Below are 21,755 nucleotides of genomic sequence, written 5' to 3' on the forward strand. Positions count from 1 at the left end.
CCAGAAACTGGTATACTCCTAGCTGGAATAATTGCAATGGATCATTACCTTTGGCAGGATTATTAGACTAGGAAGTCGTTGGTTAATGGGTTCCATTTCAGACAAGCAATACATCACAGTAGGTAGCCCAGAGATGCTGATGATAGGTGAAAACCCGTATGAAAGGCCAATTGCAAGAGGCAGAATTTAGATGCCAGTGACTTTCTTTCACTTCTTTCCCGTCAGCTAGCTGTCCTAGTTTGCCCTGTGGAGCGTGGGTGGATGGTACCCATTTATTTCTTACTCTTTTCTCTCTCAGGTTCTCATATTCCCTGAGTAGGATGAGGAGACAGATGAAGCATAGGGTGCTTCTGGGTGTTTTGGGAAACTCAGCTGAGAGGGGCAGGAAGTAGGGCACACAATGGGGATTGTCTCAAAACAAATTCCCGACTCTAGGTTGTAACGTCCTAAACAATGTACCTGGAAATGTCATGTGTTTGACACCAGAGAGGTTTTTATTTATTTCTGTTTTGCTTATTAGAGATAAAAAAGGTATGTTACACCACAACTAATTACAAGTATCCATAAATTGAACATTATATCAATAACTATAAAATCTTTAATCAATCAATCTAACATATATTTATAGCAAGGAATATTACAGGAACCTTGCCATAATAATTGTGTTTGAGGCAAGAACTTGAGTCTTTTTCAAGTCAAATCAAGGGTAAAATGTTCCCATTGATGCATTTTCAGTAATCATTGGTAAAGGTAAACAACCACTGCTGCTCTTCAACTGTAATGAACAGAGAGCCAAAGGACAATTATGAATAATAGCCATGTAATTTCAGAAGAAAAAAATGAGAGTTTTGGAATTAGAGTGGGATTTTAGGAATGGGGAAAGGTCAGCTGATATCTGCTTCTCAACAAAAGGCCACACACCATGAATTTCCCTACTAGTCTGTTTATGGCAACTGTCTCTTATTACAGTGTACTACCCAAGCTTGAGTGAAAACTCACCAACACATAGGTAATTACTCACTGCCATCACAAATTCTCCAGTCTTCCCAAATAGAAACCACATGCCATAATAGGCTGAACATATTCAAAATAGAATTTAATTTGCTTAATAGGCATAAAATATGCAACCTTAACTGCTGGCTAATTCTGTGTTCCTGAGAAAAATTTATAATACTGAACAACGTTACCCTCAAATGAGCCAATATACCTGGAGGGTTTGTGGTCTGTGGCAGGAATAGTGGTCTACAAAGTGATGAAAACTCATAGGGATAGAAGCATCATGTAATCTTGAATTTCTGTGCATAAAGGGACACATGTAGTCTATCAGCGTGACAGTAAGGTGCAAACAGAAAAGTCAAATGCATGTTCCAAAATGTGGAACCTATTGGTCTAGTTAAATCCCTCCAGCTGTTATATTTGAAGAACATGGTGTAGAAAATAGTCATGATGAAAGCAAAGTATGTTTCCCAATGTGGCAAGGTTTTAAAATTCACATGATTGGGTAGCTATCCATCATGGTATTTCACTTCTACCTTAAATGTAGAAACATAAGAAGGATATTCCTGCAGGAATATCTGCTTAAATGGATAGATTTTTATAGTCCCCAAAGAAAATCCTTTACCGACTTTATCTTTTATTTTGAGAAGTTAAATTATGGTACGGAACATGTGACTTCATTCGTGAGAATCCTAATGCTAAATATTTTAAAAACTTGACCCAGAACCTTGATGATTCTTTTTCCAGTCAAATAATTAAGCTCAATTGATCTCCTCATGTGGGAATGGAGAGGGAAGGAGAGGAAAGAAATGTCGACACGGCTAGAAAACATTTATAGAGGGTGGGGAGGGAGAATGATCTTCCCTTTTCCCCAAACCTTCACTCAAAAGCTGTCCACATGGCCATCGTGTCTGGAATTCTCCAGCATGAAAGGGGAGAATTGAGTTGAACACTTTATAAAGAATATTTCGCTTTCCCTCGAGACTGCTGTCTGCTAGATTGCTTTCATTTCTGAAAAGACGACCTGAGCCTGCTTAGATATATGGCTTATGAAAGTAATTGTATATGTTCATATTGCAACCATTTCAGTAGAACAAATGTTAATCGGTGCAGTTGTTTTCCAAATCTTATATGTCATCTAATGGGTACTTGAATATTAAAAGAAACTTTCACTCATTAATCGTTCTTTACAAAGTAAGAAGCACACCGCTATGAATTGACTCATCACTGTCAAATCACGTCACAAAAAAGCCAACACCAAAGTCCCCTTCTAGTTAGCCTGCTGTGCCCCTAATGCTTACATGCATGGAGCTCAGAATAGATGAGTGGAGCGTTTGCTTTTTCGAGAAGACACCAGGGAAATTGGAGCCAGGTGTTACAGAAGACTTAGCTGTGTTATATGAAGAAAGCATTGACCTTCAGATCTATAGATTTCTGTGGGAATGAAATATTTTCACCAACATCAACTGATATGTGCTTCGTTACTGAACTTTTAGTATTGTAGAATTTCTGTAATTGACACAGCCCCTTTGTTTGGTTAGGATAGGAAGAAGTCAAGCCCCTGAGATAATCCATTAAGATAGGACAACAAGTGGTCAAGTTTCTCAAGGACATGGGTTTACAAGTGCAGGAAGGTTAGCCCCAGCCCCCGTGTGAGGGGAAGTCAGGGGACGTGATTATAGTTCATGGGAACCAACAATGCAGGATGGGGTACATTCAATTCAGTTTCCTTTGCAAGCTTAAAATAGAGCCATTGTAAATTATGTCAGTCTTTCTCAAATCATGAAAATGATTGTTAAAAATGTCTCTGAATACACAATATGCATTGTTATGTGGCTTTGATGTGTGAATGATGAGAGCGTATGATATAATATGAGTTTAATAAGAGTAGATCATTCACAGGCTTTTTCTCTAAGAAAAAATAGGGAATTTTATGTAATTGATTTTGGTTTTGATTTGCAAAAAACAGTAATATATGTAGAATCTAAAAAGGTCCAACTAATCAAAGAGTTACTGGTGTATTGTTGATATATTTATTGTTTGGACAGATTCATTTTCCTTTTTACTTTGTGATTGTGCTGATGTGTTGCTGAATCTTCGCATGACACAGGTTTTGCATATGAACTTAAAATAGCTGAAGAGTTTAAAATACACAAATATACTGAGAGTGGAAATGAAATATTAATTATATATCTCTATATAGCTATATATATATATATTTTGTGCTGTCTCAAGACATTTGTCAGGTTGGATGCCTTGCTTTGGTACATCGTAAATTGCGTTCTCATATGTTATGTGTACCCAGATTTAATGCCACAGATACCTCTTAATGGCTTCTTAATTGAAATTTTGGGTAAACGAAATTGTTATTTTGCTAAATTCAGAAACGAATTATCGTAAAGCCTGAGATTCTCTTTTGTTGTTTACACACAGGTGAGGTCTGCCATAAATCCTATACTCAGTTTTCAAACCTTTGTCGTCATAAGCGCATGCATGCTGATTGCAGAACCCAAATCAAGTGCAAAGACTGTGGACAAATGTTCAGCACTACGTCTTCCTTAAATAAACACAGGAGGTTTTGTGAGGGCAAGAACCATTTTGCGGCAGGTGGATTTTTTGGCCAAGGCATTTCACTTCCTGGAACCCCAGCTATGGATAAAACTTCCATGGTTAATATGAATCATGCCAATCCGGGCCTTGCTGACTATTTTGGTGCCAATAGGCATCCTGCTGGTCTTACCTTTCCAACAGCTCCTGGATTCTCTTTTAGCTTTCCCGGTCTGTTTCCTTCCGGCTTGTACCACAGGCCACCTTTGATACCTGCTAGTTCTCCTGTTAAAGGACTACCGAGTACTGAACAGACAAACAAAAGTCAAAGTCCCCTCATGACACATCCTCAAATACTGCCAGCTACCCAGGATATTTTGAAGGCACTAAGTAAGCACCCACCTGTAGGGGAAAATAAGCCAGTGGAGCTTCAACCTGAGAGGTCCTCTGAAGAGAGGCCCCTTGAAAAAATCAGTGACCAGTCAGAGAGTAGTGACCTTGACGATGTCAGTACCCCAAGTGGCAGTGACCTGGAAACCACCTCTGGCTCTGATCTGGAAAGTGACATTGAAAGTGATAAAGAGAAATTTAAAGAAAATGGTAAAATGTTCAAAGACAAAGTCCACTCTCTTCAGAATTTGGCTTCAATAAATAATAAGAAAGAATACAACAATCATTCCATTTTCTCACCATCTTTAGAGGAACAAACTGCGGTGTCAGGAGCGGTGAATGATTCTATAAAGGCTATTGCTTCTATTGCTGAAAAATACTTTGGGTCAACAGGACTGGTGGGGCTGCAAGACAAAAAAGTTGGAGCTTTACCTTACCCTTCCATGTTTCCCCTCCCATTTTTTCCAGCATTCTCTCAATCAATGTACCCATTTCCTGATAGAGACTTGAGACCGTTACCTTTGAAAATGGAACCCCAATCACCAAGTGAAGTCAAGAAAATCCAGAAGGGAAGCTCTGAGTCTCCCTTTGACCTCACCACTAAACGAAAGGAGGAGAAGCCAATTCCTCCCGCGGCCTCAAAATCCGCGGCTCCTCCTGGCCCAAGCCAAGACCAGCCCCTAGATCTCAGCATGGGCAGCCGAAGCCGAGCCAGTGGGACAAAACAGGCCGAGCCTCGGAAGAATCACGTTTTTGGTGAAGAGAAAGGAGGCGATCTCGAACAAAGGAAAGCGTCCGATGCCTCACTGCAGCATGCCAGACCCACTCCTTTCTTTATGGACCCCATTTACAGGTAATGGGCTTATTGAAATATGCAGTAACATTTCGAGACTAATTCATGCTCTTGGAAAATGTCCTGCAGATGGTAAAGTGTCCAGTTACAGAAGCCCTTTTGTAGCTCGTCGCTGAAGTACTGGAACTTGGCCTAATCTGTCACTCAGAAACCACATGGCCATGAGCACTGGGGGATTGAAAGTAGTCTGCCTTTTTTGACAATACATTCATCTTTCGCATACTTTTCACAAAATAGAGTTTTGGGAACAGTTGAGCTGAAGGTAATGGATGTTAAGGAGTTGAAGAATAGCAAATCCGGGTAGCACTTGAACGGGTCAGTTTATTTGAAATAGGATGAGGTGTGTTATGTGGTTTAGTCTCTAGATGTTGTCATGCAGCCGATGGACCCTTACTGAGAATTCAAGATATGTTGTGCTGTAATATTATTATTGTTAGTAGTGTTTGCCATCTGCTCTCATGGGCCAGGCCCTGTGCTGAGCTCTGGAGCAGATACAGGGAACACTGTCTTTCTACCACTTTTTAAATAAATAAAACTGCTTGAACTACTAAAAGCATGAAATATGACCCATATATTACAAGAAATAAATGACCAGCTTTACAGAGTGTAGTTCCTGAATCCAACATCCAATTTGTTAATTGATAAAATTCTTGCAAAAATGTTTGTGACTATGTATAACATTGGTGCTGATCACTACAGAATGGTATAATACTTAGTGCAATATATCATGAATGCCACACTAGACTGTGAAACAATGCACAAATTAAACTCTTAACAGGTTCACTCTTATCAAAGAACATTGCATTGATTCCCTGCAAACAAAAAAAAATTCAAACCTCCAAAGGTTTTATTTACTTGTTTCATTTACTCTTCAAGGGGCATACATGATGTGAATATTGAAAAGTTTCTGGGTAGGAGTAGATGAAAGTTTAAAGTATTGAAATCATTTTCATTGTATGGTTCTGTGCAAGCTTGTTCTTAAAAACTTAGTTTTGTTTGCTACAATTGATGCTATTAAAAATCAGCATACGATGCAAACACAGCAAAACTGCCTAGAAGGAAATGCATAATTTATACTAATAGGGGATTTTAAAAAGTGTTTACATGATACAGCATCAGATGACTTTCTTTGTATAGAGCTTTGGAGTTGTCTTTAACATAATTTTCTGGCCCGAGAATCCATATGATATGAGTAAGAACAAAAATTGGATCTTAATTAACGTTTTCCTGATTTGTGTAGACTACTGGCTATGGATGGAAAATAAAGCTATTATTCCAGTAATAGCATTTCTGGCATTTGTTAAGTATTTACTATGGGCCAAGCACTGAACTGGGGAAGGTAGAAGATAATCAGGTTGGACATAGTCGCTGTCCCACATTGGGCTTGCAGTCTAAGTCAGAGGAAGAGCAGGTACTGAATGCCCGTTTTACAGATTAGGAAAAGGAGACGCTGAGAGGTTAAGTGACTTGCCCAAGCTCACACAGTAGGCCAGTAGCAGACTCAGGATTGGAACCTTGACCTCCAGGTGCGTGCTCTTTCCACTAGGCCATGGTGCTTCTCTTGAGTAAAGTAAGATTTCATTTTCAGATGATCCATTCTTCACAGACTACTGGGTGAAACAGGGTTTTAAGAACTTTTCCAGTTACCTGATCTCTGGTCCCTTCACCACAGCTAGTAGCACCCGGTATGACTTTAAACCCTAAGCATTCTGGCCTCTAATTTAGGTGATTTTTGCCTCTAACTTTCCCCACTGGAGCCCTGAGCATCTCCCATTGGGAACTAGTCTTTGTAACACAAATTTGACTTGTCCCCTTCTCCTCAACCCCTATTGTCATTTTAAATTGAAAGCCAAAACAAAATCAAGGTTTTTGACTCTGAGAAACTGTAAGGGAAAGAAAAGTCTAGGAATGGGACAGACTAATTGGGGACATGACTGAGACAGATGAAAGAAAACTAAAAGTTTAATTTTTTTGTACCTCACTCTCTTCCAGCCCCTTTTTCCATGTTAGTTCGAGACTGGTTTTATGTATTTGGCTACTCAGTATGTGGAAAAACCTACCACCCAATCAGTCCATAAATATAGTGCATTTATGGAGTGCTTGCCACGTGCAGAGCACTGTACTAAGCACTTGGGAGAGTACAATAGAGTTGGTAGACATAATTCCTGCCCTCAAGGATCTTACAGACTGCCCTTTCCATATGATAAAAATAATAATAATTATGGCATTTGTTAAGCGCTTACTATGTGCCAAGCACTGTTCTAAGTGCTGGGGCAGATACAAGGTAATCAGGTTGTCTCATGTGGGGCTCACAGTCTTAATCCCCATTTTACAGACGAGGTAACTGGGGCACAGAGAAGTTAAGTGACTTGCCCAAAGGTACACAGCTGATAAGTGGCAGAGCCGGGATTAGAACCCACATTCTCTGTTTTCCAAGCCTGTGCTCTTTCCATTAAGCCACGCTGCTTCTCTTATGGTACACTGGGCAGACAGAATTCTGTGTGTTATTACCACTGCACCCAACTTACAGACACAGCGGAACCACTCTGGAAGCTCCTCAGCCATTTCTCAAGCATTTCTCAAGGGAGACTCTTACCCATGGCCATGATTCCAGAACCATCTCGTTCCTCTCTCAGAGGTGCTGATTCCAACTGGGGATGGAAACCATTGCACTTTTAACTACCAACCTCCCCATGACCATTCTACATTTACCCCTCTGATTTTTTTCTCCAAAGTGGTCATGTTAGCAGTCCATCTTGGTTGTGTCCTCTAGAGTGTAAGATCGCTGTGGGCAGGGAACATGACTGCTAACTCTGTTGTATTGTACTCTCCCAAGTGCTTAGTACTGTGCTCCGCATGTAATGAGTGGTCAATAAATACCATTGATTGATTGATTGCTCCTGCTCTAGCTTTCTGTTCTCCTATCATTGTTCCTGGTTGGGTGTGTTGCATTTTTAAAAAGTCATCACGAGGGTGCATATTGGGTATGGAAAATCCCCCTCTGTCAGGCTAAACTGTGTCCAACCTGATGAACCGATATCTCTCCCAGCACTTAGTACAGTACTTGACACAAAGTAAGCACTTAACAAATGCCATCATTAATTAACCTTCATTTTTAATATTTCCGAACTGCCACCATTTCTTGTATTGAAAGATTTAGCGGAAATTGTCCGTTTGCTCAACAGTGACTCACCAGCCCTCAGATTTCCACTTTTTCTATTCTTATCATTTAGCAGGAATTTTCCATTACGAATGGTATCTTCTACCTCTCATGGGTAGGCTCATGTCATGTTTAACTAACAAAATCCATGTGCCCACCTCCAGAGGCAAACAGACCTCTTTGTGTTTTCATTAGTGTATTTCCCAGAACCTATCCCTTCTTTTATTGTTGGCTGTTTCAAATGTCAATGCCTGTGTAGTGATTGATATATGAGACTGATTCATCACTAGAAAATCTAATTTTAACATTTCAGGGTGGAGAAAAGAAAGCTAACTGACCCACTTGAAGCTTTAAAAGAAAAATACTTGAGACCTTCGCCAGGATTCTTGTTTCACCCTCAAGTAAGTATTATTAGGTCTGAGACTTGGAGTTTTTTAACCAACATGTTGATCCTGAGAATTATGCATGCAAGAAGTCATAAGAATATTAATATTTCTTATTATGCTGGTGTGGAAGAATAAGGAAATTCTAACAGAATTCAGATTTTTTAAAAGAAATTTTAAAAACCATACCTGAATGAGAGGATAAAAGTTTAAACAAGGTCTTGCTGTCACTTTCTGTTCTTCCGTTGGCATTCTAAGTGATTCCAGTGATAATAATAATAATAATAATAATAATAATAATAATAATAATAATGGCATTTGTTAAGCACTTACTATGTGCCAAGCACTGTTCTAAGCACTGGAAAGCAAGCTCTTTTTGGGTAACTGGCAGAAAATGTTTGCTGATAACCTCCCTCTAGACTGTAAGCTCATTGTGGGCAGGGAATGTGTCCGTTATACTGTTGTGTTGTACTTTCCCAAATGCGCATATTGAGACTTGATAAATATGATCGACTGATTGACAGATGCTGATAAAAGGCACACATGATGACTATCCCAGACTCTGAGCAGTTAGTTGCATTCTTTCATTATTCATAAAAACAAGAAATTAGTTTACCTAATGCACTGATACTTCAAAATAGCCCGTTGGACAGTTCATTCAAATATTGTAACTCCAATAGCATTCCACCAAGGTACTGTGATTTCTCCAAGTACTGGGATACTCTGGAATAGAGGGGAAAGTGGGACCGGAACTACAAATGTGTTTTCTGCTGAACTGGTTCCGTCACCTCTGACTATCGCCTTCTGTGGCCCAGAATCAACCCTACTCCATTGTTCTGGAATCATCTTCCAGGGTGCATGTTGTACCTTCTAGGTTCTTGGGAAGGCACAATCTAAAGAGAACAGAGATAGAGCTTTGTGGCTTGGGGACCGACAACGTTCCAAAACCTCATTGTTTGTGATCTTATCTTGCTATTTGTCTTCTCAGGAAGACAGATGATAGACCAACATTTGATAGACCACCTTCTGACACACAGATTGCCAATTCTATTCCTTAGTGGGGAGTTGAAATCTCTACTAACATGATTGACTAATGAGGCAGGATTCATAGACTTATTCAGAAAATTTCTTGCTACACAACCCAACATGCACACTTTACTGCTCTTACACAAGCATACTCATGTAACTGCAGTGTTGTCTGCATCGCCTCCAACCCCTCGTCCACATCAACCCTCTCGGCTGGAATTGCTTCTCTCCCATACCTGATAGACTACCACTCTACCTACTTTACTGCCTTACTATACTGCCTTACTATACTGCCTTACTATAATCACATCCTCCCCCATGGGAATTCCTTCATTAGGTCTCTTCATTTTCCCTACTCACCCTCCCTTCTGCAATGCCTCTGTAATTGGATTGGGGAAGCAGCATGGCTCACTGGAAAGAGCACGGGCTTTGGAGTCGGAGGTCATGGGTTCAAATCCTGGCTCCACCACTTGTCAGCTGTGTGACTTTGGCCAAGTCACTTAACTTCTCTGTGCCTCAGTTAGCTCATCTGTAAAATGGGGATTAAGACTGTGCCCCACGTGGGACAACTTGATCACCATGGAAACTCCCCAGCGCTTAGAATAGTGCCTTGCACATAGTAAGCACTTAATAAATGCCATTATTATTATTATTATTATTTATACCCCTTAAGCACTTGATATTCATCCCACGCCATGTCCCACAGCGCTTATGTACATATGCTTATGCTCTCCCATTTCCCCTATCTGCAAATTTATTTTAATGTCGATCTCCCCTTACAGAATGTTAGCTCAATGTGGGCAGGGAGCTATGAACTTTGTTGTATTGTCCTCTCCCAAACACTTAGTATGATATTCTGTATGCACTAAGCACCCAATAAATGTCAGTGATTGATTGATTGAGAAAACCAAGCAGCAGCAAATATTTTTACATTATTTTAAAATATTGTGTTTTAATTTTACCAAATAGATTTTATAAAAGGATTTCACTTATTAAAACATTTTCTTCGGGTGTAAAACATTTTCAAAGAAAACTGAGTGTCGTGGTTATAGGGCAGATGTTTTATCAACTATAACATAGACATTTAGTTATATAATCACTTAAAATATGATTGTCCTGATATTAGCCTTCTATGTTTTTGAAGTTTGTCCAACTGACTCTGTAGTACTGAATGGTTCCATAACAAATCAGTGTCTGTGGACCGGCAATCCATGTACTGTTGCTTAAGGGGTTGGAAGAAGTCCAGATAGCAAGATGGCTTACAGGTTTATGTGTTTATGCTCTCTGGGAAAAGCAATTGAATACCTGAAATTGAACACAGCCTGTATTTTTATTAATTTGTTCAAAGTAAATATTTATTTACTATTATTTATTAAAATAACCATTTATTCAATAGCTTATTACAAATTCTTTATGATGTCTGTAAAGCATTTGCTATGTATCAAGCACAGTTCTAAGAGCTGGGATATACATAAGTTAGATTGGATATACTCCTGAACCCACATGGGTCTCACAGCCTAAGTAGGAGGGAAAAAAGGAATTTAATTTTTTCATATGAGGAAAGTGAGACATAGAGAAGTTCAATGACTTGCCCAAGAGCACACAGCAGGCCACTGGCAGAGCTGGGATTAGAACCCAGTTCTTTCTGACTCCTAGGCAGGGGCTCTTTTGTCTAGGCCATGCTGCATCTTTGGACTAATCCCTCTTCTCTCCCAACGGCTTAGTTCAGTGTTCTGCACATGATAAACAATCAATAAAAAATTATTGATTGATTTCTAGACTGTGAGCCCATTGTTGGGTAGGGACCATTTCTATATGTTGCCGACTTGTACTTCCCAAGTGCTTAGTACAGTGCTCTGCATGCAGTAAGCTCTCAATAAGAACGATTGAATGAATGAATAAGGATTTCTTGGAGATTTCTGTATTGAAAACTTTCTTATACCGCTTTCAGAAATTTATTTAAAAAAATCCCCAAAATAAAATCAATCATGTGGCCAAAATTCACCAACCACAATGAACATTGATCAGTTGTTAATGAGAAGCAATAATGCCTTCCAGAAACATCATGAGCTTGGGTATTAGAAGACCTAGGTTCATTCATTCATTCATTCAATTGTATTTATTGAGCACTTACTGTGAGCGGAGCACTGTACCAACCACTTGAAGTACAAATGGGCAACATATAGAGACGGGGCCTACCCAACAATGGGCTCACAGTCTAGAAGGGGGAGACAGACAACAAAACAAAACAAGTAGACAGGTGTCTACCATCAGAATAAATAGAATCATAGCTATATACACATCATTAATAAAATAGAGTAATAGATGAGGTAACTGAGGCACAGAGAAGTTAAGTGACTTGCCCAAAGTCACACAGCTGACAACTGGTGGAGCCAGGGTTTGAACTCATGACCTCTGACTCCAAAGCCCATGCTCTTTCCATTGAGCCATGCTGCTTCTCAATGGAGAGGGGAGGAGGAGAAGAGGAAAAGGGGGGCTGAGTCTGGGAAGGCCTCCTGGAGGAGGTGAGCTCTCAGTAGGGCTGTGAAGGGAGGAGAGAGCTAGTTTGGCAGATGAAAAATATGGAACGCTTCACGAATTTGTGTGTCTAAGGTTCTAATCCCAACTCTGCCACTTTGCTCTGTAACCTTGGGCAAGTCACTTAGCTTCTCTGGGTCTCAATTAACTCATCTGTAAAATGGAGAGCCGCATATGGCACATGGACAGTATCCCACCTGATTACCCTGTATCTCCCCCAGTGCTTAGTTCAGTGCCTGACACATAATAAGTGCTTAACAAATACCATGAAAAAAAGGAAGACAAAACTGAATATCTTCACGTTTGGACTACCTCTCTATGTGTTAAATTTTAATTTTATGCATCTGATCTATAGTAACATTTATATACGTTTATTTATGTACCCATAGTCACACTTGCATCTGGGTCAAACACTTGCATCTCTGCACTTCTCCACATAGTTTCTCTTCTCTCTGAAGTTCTTCAGGAAGTTTTCTAGAAGACTATTAAAGAAAGCGTTGAGATCTAGAAATCTAAATGAGGTAGCTTCATCTAGTAGAAAGAGCACTGGCCTGTGAGTAAGTAGACTCAGGCCCAGATTTGCCAACGGCCGGCCTGGGTGACCTTGGGCTGTGAGCCAGTCTTCTAGAGTGGGCGGGGATTGTGTCTCTCTGTTGCTGAATTGTACTTCCCAAGCGCTTAGTACAGTGTTCTGCACACAGCGCTCTATAAATACAAGTGAATTGAACAAATATAACTTCCTTGTGCCTCAATTTCCTTGCCTGTAAAATGGGGGGTGAACTTGCTCTTCTTCCATCTTAGATTGTGACTTTCTCAGGGACAGATGTTATGTCTAACCTGACAATCCTATACTAAACACTAGCATTTATCTCATAATCGGATAAACATAATTAGATAAACATTTCTCTCAAAATTAGAGTTTAACGAATGCCATAATCATCTTCGTTACCATTATTGTCACTGTCTTCTTTGGGTCCCAGGAGAATATCATAGCGTTCTCCTGGAATCATAGGCAATATAAACCATATTAATTACATTTATGGGAATGCTTACTGTGTACAGACCACCTGTATTAAGCGCTGGGCAAAATACAAGGTAATAGAGTTGGTAGAAATGTTCCCCGTCTTGAGCATTGTCCTCAGGTTCTTGGCAACCTGTGCTTGCCACTGAGTAAATGAGAAGCATTCCCTCAAGAATATGCCAGCTCTTCACTACAGAAGAGGATTACCCTTAGGAAAGTCCAAAGGGATGGAGGGATCCTTGGATTGCTCACCAGCGATTAGCTTGCTGTCGTTTTCCATTTTCTTTTCAGATACCTTGTTTTTGTCATTTGTAGTTTTATTTTCTACTTGTTTTTCATGTAGTTATCTCCCACTGAAAAGGGCACTGATACTAATTGTGAAGGATAGATGTGCACGTCATTACATTATCAAGATTCAGTGGTCTGAGGATGAATCAATATTATTTTAATGCTTCTCAGTGCCTATTCTTAATTAGCTTTAGAAAAAAGCAGATCCTTCAGGCCTTGAACTCAATTTCATTGGACATTGTATTTGCTCAAGACAAACTAATATATCAGAGGGTGAAACATTCTTCAGATTTCACAGTGAATTGAGTAGTGGATCGTCCTTACATACTTTGGTATTGGTAACATCAGAATGGACATTCTTCGATATGGTAATAAAATCATTAGGATTGATTCATGGAATTTTCTCACTGAATGGCATAACTGCTTTATAGCTAATCCGAACTGGTAGAATTTAGTTGTGCAAACTTTCACACAGTGAAAATTTTGGTGAACAGATTTACATTAATTTACCCCTTAAGTGATTGTGTTTTAATTAAAGTTATATGACAAACAAAATGACCAAATTTGTGTATTGTTGTAATATTTCAGTAGACTGATTGCCATGAGGGTTCCAATGAAGGAATAATGTTTTTGTTTTTGTTTCAATTTTGCCCCCAGTTCCAAATGCCTGATCAGAGAACTTGGGTAAGTTTCCTCTTGTATTTCTGTTTCAAATAGTATTCCTTTAGTAAAACAAAACTTGCGCTATAAATTACTGCACAAACATGAAATATTCCAAAGCTCTTTTTCACTGAAAGTTGTGGCTGCAGTGAACTTTTCCAATTTTTACAGCTGAAAGTCGCTGGCTTTTATCCAACTGCACTCGTGCCACAAGATGTTCAAACAAAGGTGATATGACCTACTGTTTGACCTATCTGAAGTAGTTACATTTTGAAACGGAAGATCTTATGAACACACCTTGCAATAATTCTCTTCAACAGTTTCTAAATGTACTTTCTCAAATGGAAGGTGTCAGAATTTAGCCACATATTCTTAATGATTTATTTGAAGGATGCTCTTTGCAACTTAATTTTAAGGGTCAGATCTGAACTTATTTTTTGACTACTATAGCTTCCAGGATATCTCAAGTTAGAAATTGTTTTCTGGTTAAATAACGCATTCTGGTATTAAAAAGAAAAAAAAATCCACATTCAGTTATCAATAGTTTTTGTCCTGTGGGATTCCCTTCTCCAGCATTTTCTTACTCTTCATTGAACTTTCAAGAATAAGTTGTATTTATTGACCACTAACTATGTACACAGCACTGCACAGGCCTGGAATTCAGAAGGACCCGGGTTCTGTTCCGGCTCTGCCACTTGTCTGCTGTGTGACCTTGGGCAAGTCACTTAACCTCTCTGAGCCTCAGTTACCTCATCTGTAAATGGGGATTGACTGTGAGCCCCACGTGGGACAACCTGATCATGTTATATCCCCCCAGCGCTTAGAACAGTGCTTTGCACATAGTGAGTGCTTAAATGCCATCATTATTATTATTATTATTACAATCACTCATCCTATCCCGACTGCCCCCTCCCTCTGCCCTCTCCCCTTCCCCTCCCCACAGCACTTGTATATATTTGTACAGATTTATTACTCTATTATTTCTTATTATTTCTTATTACATCTTTTATTAATGACGTGTGTTTAGCTATAATTCTATCTATTCTGACGGCATTAACACCTTTCTACCTGTTTTGTTTTGTCATCTGGTCTCCCCCTTCTAGACTGTGAGCCCGTTCTTGGGTAGGGACTTTATGAGCTGCCGATTTGTATTTCCCAAGCGCTTAGTACAGTGCTCTGCACACAGTAAGCGCTTAATAAATACGATTGAATGAATGAATGATCTTTGGCAAGTCACTTAATTTCTCTGTGCTTCAATTACCTCATCCGTAAAATGGGTATTAAGACTTTGAATTCCATTTGGGACAGGTACCGTGTCTAAACTAATTTGCTTGTTTTCAGCCCAGTGCTTAGTACAGTGCCTTGTACATAGTAAGTGCTGAACAAATGCCGCAATTATTATCATCATTATATTAGTAGTAGTAATAGTAGTAACAGTATGTGCTTGGTAGAGTACAATTAAGTAGTTTGTAGAAAAACGCCAACCCTCAAGGTGCATGCAGCAAGAGCATTAAAAGGGTACACAATAAAGATGGAATCTGCCTTAGGTGCACCTGACGTGTTACTGCCATATCACCCCACGGACTTGAGAATCAGAGGCTATGAGTTCTAATCCCGGCTCTGCCACATGTCTGCTGAGTGACCTTGGGCAAGTCACTTAACTTCTCTGAGCCTCAGTTACCTCATCAGTAAAATGGGGATTAAGATTGTGAGTGCCATGTGGGACAACCTAATCCCCTTATATCCCCCCAGCGCTTAGAATAGTGCTTCACACATAGTAAGCACTTAACAAATACCATTATTATTATATCACCATATCACCCATATCTCCACCCAGTTGAAACTGTTGATTTATGACCCATAATGAGCCACATCCAATGATTGTTTTTGAAATAATTTATCATAAGGGCTGTTTAAATAAGCCGATAAATTAATCAATCAATCAAAAGAACTTACTGAACCCCTCCTGTGAGCAGACACTGTCCTAAGCCCTTGAAAAGCTTAGGAAAGCAACATGGCCTATTGGAAAGAGCAAGGGCCTGGGTGTCAGGGGACCTGGGTTTTAATTCTGGTTCTGCCATTTATCTGCTGCGGGGCTTAACATCTCTTGGCTTCGGTTCCCTCATCTATAAAATGGGAGTTCAATACCTGTTCTCCCTCCTACTTGGAATGTGAGCCAATGTAGGATGGATTATATTATATTTACCCCCGTGCTTAGTACACTAAAGTTTAGTACAGAGTAAGCACCAACAAATATCATTATTGTATTATTGTTGTACAATAGAATTAGTATACATGATTCTTGCCCATATGCAATTCATAATCTAGCAGGGGCGACACACAAATAAATTACAGATTGGAGAAAGTAATAGAGTATATATGCACATAACTACTAAGGTAGGGGGAAGAGGGTAAGTACAAAATTGCTGAGGGGTTGCTGAAGAGCTGAATTGGAAGTTTGGGAGATTAGAGATCCATCATTCATTCATTCATTCAATCGTATTTATTGAGCGCTTCTGTGTGCAGAGCACCGTACTAAGCGCTTGGAAAGTACAATTCGGCAACATATAGAGACAGTCCCTACCCAACAAGGGGCTCACGGTCTATAAGAGAAGACCTCCTGAAGGAGAAGTGATTTCAGAAGGGCTGTGATGATTGGAAGAGTAGAGAGTAGCCTGTCAGATGTGAAGGGGAAAGTTGAGGAGGAAAGTTGAAGTCAACATGTTCGTGGCAGGAGAGATGAAAGCAGGACCCAGAGAGTAGGTTAGTTTAAGCTTGTGAGCTGGGGTGCAATGGGAGAAGAGATTGAATATTTAGGAGGGAGAGCTGTTTGAGTGTCCTAAAGTTGATGCTTGGGGATTTCTGCTTGATGCAGAGAGAAATGGGCAACCATTAGTTAAGTCTAGTTTTAATATAATAGTAATAATAATGGTGATATTTGTTAAGCACTTACTATTTGCCAAGCACTGTTCCAAGTGCTGGGCTAAATACAAGGTAATCAGGTTGTCCCACGTGGGGCTCACCATCTTAATCCCCATTTTACATATGTGGTAACTGAGGCACAGAGAAGGCAAGTGACTTGCCCAATGTCACACAGCTGATAAGTGGCGGAGCCAGGATTAGAACCCATGACCTCTGACTCCCAAGCCCATGCTCTTAATACTTTTCACATAGAAATATAAGACATACATTTCAAACAATTAATCAGTGGTATTATAGAGTGTTGATTGTGTGCCAAGCACTATGCTAGGTGCTTTGGGGACAGAATAATACAATAGGGTTGATAGATGGGCTCCCTGCCACTAAGTTGCTCAGAGTCTAGAGGGGGAAAGAGACATTAGAATGGATTATTGATGGAGAAAGGGATATGTACATTAAGGGGATAGAGTGGGGTGAATATCAAGTTCGTAAGGAGAACCGATCTGAATACATAGGCAATCTGTAAGGGATAATGAGTGGGAGAAACAAGAACATAGTTGAAACCAATTAGAAGTAATCGTTTTTTCAATTGGATTAGGTACTCTGATTCATATTTTCTGGAGGGCAGAGATCTTGTCTATAAACTCTACTGTACTCTTCTCAGCACTTGGTACCAATTTTTGTACACCGTAAAAGCTCAATTAATATTACTGCTTTATTTGTTCAATAATCCATTGCACTATCACATGGAGAGAAAGCATAAACAATGAAATGCATGGTTAAGCATGTATAGATTGGAAAATAAAGTATAGAAATGTGCTAAGAGCAGTACCACTTTCCTGGTTCATTTTTGGAAAGTAAACACTCAGTGCTCATGGTTTTGTTAGATTCATTTAAGATAGAACCAATAAAAATAATAAAGTCACAAATGTCCAAAGTTTTCCCATAAGGTATTTCTGAAAAGTCAGTTATTTTATAATAACAACAAGTCTAATTTATGAAACACATCACATAATTCATGGTCCTGCTGGGCTTATCATTTCATACAATCAGGTTATCACTTTCTTAGTTTTAATAAGAAACTCCTTTATTTATATTACCAATTTTCAACTGCGGGGTAATAAATTTTAAGATTAATGATCAGAGACCTGTTGATGTTATCTAGCCCGTTGAAATGTTTATAAATGCTTGCTTTATCTGACTATGGTTAATGACTACTTTTTTGGGTTTGAGCTGGGGAATTGTGACTACATATTAATTTGCGTCAGTATAAGGTTAATAGCCTCTTAGGGACAAAGAAGGGGGTGAAACTACTTCCTTTTCCAGACATCTGGTTGCAGATAGCATCAATAACTGTTACGTATGTAAATCAAAAATTACTGTTTCTATATAAATGCTGTCATTTACTGATTTGAGATTAGGTGAAAACATTAATGGCTACAGAGCAATAGATTTCTGAAATACTGGTGCAGTTTATCTTCCCCAAAACTTCATTTTATGAAACCATGTGCTTTATTCATATTTTGGTTTTTCATAGCAGAAAAGTATTAAACTGTAACATAGATAGAGTCTTGCTAGTAGTTTGTTAACGTTCTCTCTGAAAGCACTCCAAATTTCTCCGTGAAGTAGATTTAAAAAAAGGGAAAAATTGGGAAAGAACTGTCCATATGCAAAGTTCTACCTGGAAAACAATGGCAGTTGTCCCTTATGGGAAACCTAATTTGTTAGCTCTAAATTGGGGGAAAGGTGCAAGTATACCAGACCCCAATTTATTTCAGGAAGTAAGCACCAGACCCATTAGGACTGATACTGGTTGTGATGCTATTAAGCAATCCCTGATGGCAGATCTGAGAATCACCGTGTCATTCGTTCAGTCATATTTATTGAGTGCTTACTGTGTGCAGAGCACTGTACTAAGCGCTTGGAAAGTACAAGTTGGCAACATATAGAGACGGTCCCTACCCAACAATGGGCTCACAGTCTGTTGGGAATATGCTACCTTTCTTCTTGCTGAGGCAAAGTAGTACCCTAACAGGCATTAGGAAGATGAAAGGAAGGATTCAGTGATAGCTTTTATGTTGCTTCAGTGGTTCTCAGCAATGAGTTGACGGAATAGAAATGGGCTAAAGAACGTGTGTGTGTTTGTGAATGTGTCTATGTGTGAGAGATGGTTTCCCTTTCTCCCTCCAATCCCCATTTTTCCCGTCCATCACTTTATCTCCTTTTCGTATTAGCGAGAATCCCTTGGATGCAAAAAAGAAAAAAAAAAAAAACCTCACTCATTTTCCTCTTATTTGCCATATTTTCTTTAATAATGCAGTTAATATGTCCCTAATATTTCTTTCTGCTGCCTGAGGGTTTTTAGAATAGGGATCAGTTAAAGTATGGGCTCCTACTGTCCATTCTTAAAAAGATGGTATTAGTAATTCTCAAAGCTAGATACATCTAAACAGCCAGTTGTCCTTAAATGAGCGAAAGCATTGGTAGTTTATGGGAATAGAGATTGAAGCCTGTACCAACATGTCGGGAGTTGTTATGAAAAACCCATTTTAAATATGAAGGGAAAATAATTTATTTCAGATGTATTATAGGAATCTGGGTGTGAGAAAAATGTTGATTCAAAAATGATTTAAAATCACTAGATAATGAAACCAACTCAAATATTAAATTCACATAAATAAAACATTTATTATCATTACTAAAAGCACTTGCTTTTCTTCTCCATAAATATGTGCTACCATAACCCCTGCACTTTCTTGTTACTGCTAATCGCTTTGAAGGGCAGAGGTCATTTTCTTTATTCGAGTAATTTATTTTCTGTAATAGAGAATATCAAATGATCTCTCACAAGGAACAATTAGAAGGATTAAATATGATAAAACACTATCATAACCAATTTTACAAATTACTTCTTAATACACTAAATGAAAGTAGGATAAAATTGCTAATGTTGAATCTTCCAGACCGACAATGACATCTCTCTAGTGGGACAGCGTTACTTCCTGTCCAAGCAGCATCATCATTACATATCTCTGCCCTGTGATCAGTCCATGTCAAAATCCTTCATATTGACAAATGTGCTGTCCACCCGCATCTGTGGAGAATGTTTTAGCAGCTGAGTGATTATGAATCAAACCCCTGAGCTTACAGCCCCGACTGCCTTCCAACGCTTTCCCATTTGTCGTCTGACAAGTAAATGTATCTTGACTTCCCTCTGAGATTTTTTGCACAATGTTTGATGAAAGACATTTGGCAAATTGGCAGCGGTACCCTGTACATTGCAATTTGTAGCTAGCATTAAGAATCTGAGCTTGAAATGAGAGGGCAGGCTACAGGCTAGAGGAAAAAAAAAATCCAAAAAGCAGAGCTAACCAGAACATGAATAGTCATTTGAAGGAACAAGTTTACAACGTTCAATTCACTGTGCCAATAGACTTTTCTGTGGTTTAGTTAAGGAAATAATGGTCTCCTGTGTATTTTAATTTCTGTATATCACATTTTATTCTATATATATATATATCTATATCTATAGATATAGATATATATATATATATAATTTAACCTGGAGTTAAGGTGGGTGGGCCTTTATTCTCTACATATCCCTAAGTAGTCTTTTAAACTCTTTGAAATAGGAATTTAACCTGTTTTGTTACTTTTTTGGGTAGGAATACATTTTAAGCCTGAAATTTAGAGAAGGTTAGGTAGGGGAGAAAATTGGAAGAGGTGGGAGAGAAGGGAAAGACAGATGGAGCAAGAAAAGATAAATCACAAATGGGAAGTAAAATAAGACACAATGGTACATTGGGTTTGTCAGGTATCATACACTGCTCTTTATTGCTCCTGGCAATTCTTTTTTCATTCTTTTCAGTAATAGGACATGTTTATTAAGCTATTTGAATGCCTGAAAAGTTCTATGTGCTAGTATTCTTCCTGCTTTCTGCCTGCTTACTAATATATTTTGGCAAAAACACAAGCATATTAATTCTATTCTGAATTACCTATAAACATAGTGCATGCCATCCTTTTTCATAATTTTGTCTCCAGAAATGTATTGACTCCATACCCCTCATCATTTTGACCAGATCAGTCCTCCCCAGTGTTCTTTTCATTTAATTCTTGTATGTACATATACTCTGTTACTTCCACTACCCATAATTTACTTTATTGTCTGTCCTCCACTAGATTGCCGGCCCCTTGTGGGCAGGGATTGTGTCTACCAACTCTATTCCCTTGTACTCACCCAACACTTAGTACAGTGCTCGGCACACAGTAAGTGCTCAATAGATACCATTGATGGTATTCATTACTTAGTAGAGGAAGGAAAAACAAAGGTGCTCTAAATATGAAATCATTATGCAAGAATTCTATCAGTCTAGTTCTTTTTTAATTGATCCATTAGTGTATTCAGTTATTAGAAACTTTAGCAGTGGGGCTTATAAAGTTTTAGTATTTTGTCAAAATTTCCTATAACCAGTCTTCCTTAAGATCAGGGATCAGATCTATTAATTCTCTTTTACTTTCCCAAGTGCTTGTTTATTGTTCTCTGCACGCTTCCAGCATAAATACGCAAGAAGCTAAGAAAATCAAAATAATTCCCTCAGAACCGACATCCATAGTGCAAAATAGGGTGACTGTGCTGTGGCTGCCATCTTGGGAGGGTTTCTATGCCTGTCAGTGGGGTCTACCTTGGCCAGTCCAACAGTACACTCCACTTCCTCACCTACGTTTGCTCTTATTTCCATATAGTTACTTAGGAATACTCCATCTATATTAAGGAGGAATCCTCTGCTCCTTCTCAATTTTGTTAGCTGCTTCCTCTGCCACTTTCTTCCCTTAAATATGAGTATCCTGCCCAGGCTCTGTTCTGGGTCCCATATTGTTCTGACCCTACTCCCACTCTGTCAGGGAGCTCATCCACTCTCATGGCTTCAGCTATCACCCTGTGTGATGACTCTCAAACCTATCTCTCTCTAG

At 39.0% G+C, this 21,755-nt stretch overlaps 1 protein-coding gene across 2 annotated transcripts in view; it reads left to right on the top strand.

Moving 5' to 3' along the window:
* MECOM (MDS1 and EVI1 complex locus) overlaps nucleotides 1-21,755 on the top strand; it is a 61,605-nt gene that overhangs the window by 19,171 nt on the left and 20,679 nt on the right. For both annotated transcript variants that reach the window (XM_038751304.1, XM_038751312.1), the window contains 3 exons: nucleotides 3,430-4,786; nucleotides 8,260-8,347; nucleotides 13,860-13,886. In XM_038751304.1, the coding sequence (XP_038607232.1) occupies nucleotides 3,430-4,786; nucleotides 8,260-8,347; nucleotides 13,860-13,886 (1,472 nt within the window). The remainder of the gene's footprint in view (nucleotides 1-3,429; nucleotides 4,787-8,259; nucleotides 8,348-13,859; nucleotides 13,887-21,755) is intronic.

This window comes from Tachyglossus aculeatus, chromosome 1 (genome assembly GCF_015852505.1).
Source record: "Tachyglossus aculeatus isolate mTacAcu1 chromosome 1, mTacAcu1.pri, whole genome shotgun sequence".
In the NCBI taxonomy this organism is placed as follows: Eukaryota; Metazoa; Chordata; class Mammalia; order Monotremata; family Tachyglossidae; genus Tachyglossus; species Tachyglossus aculeatus.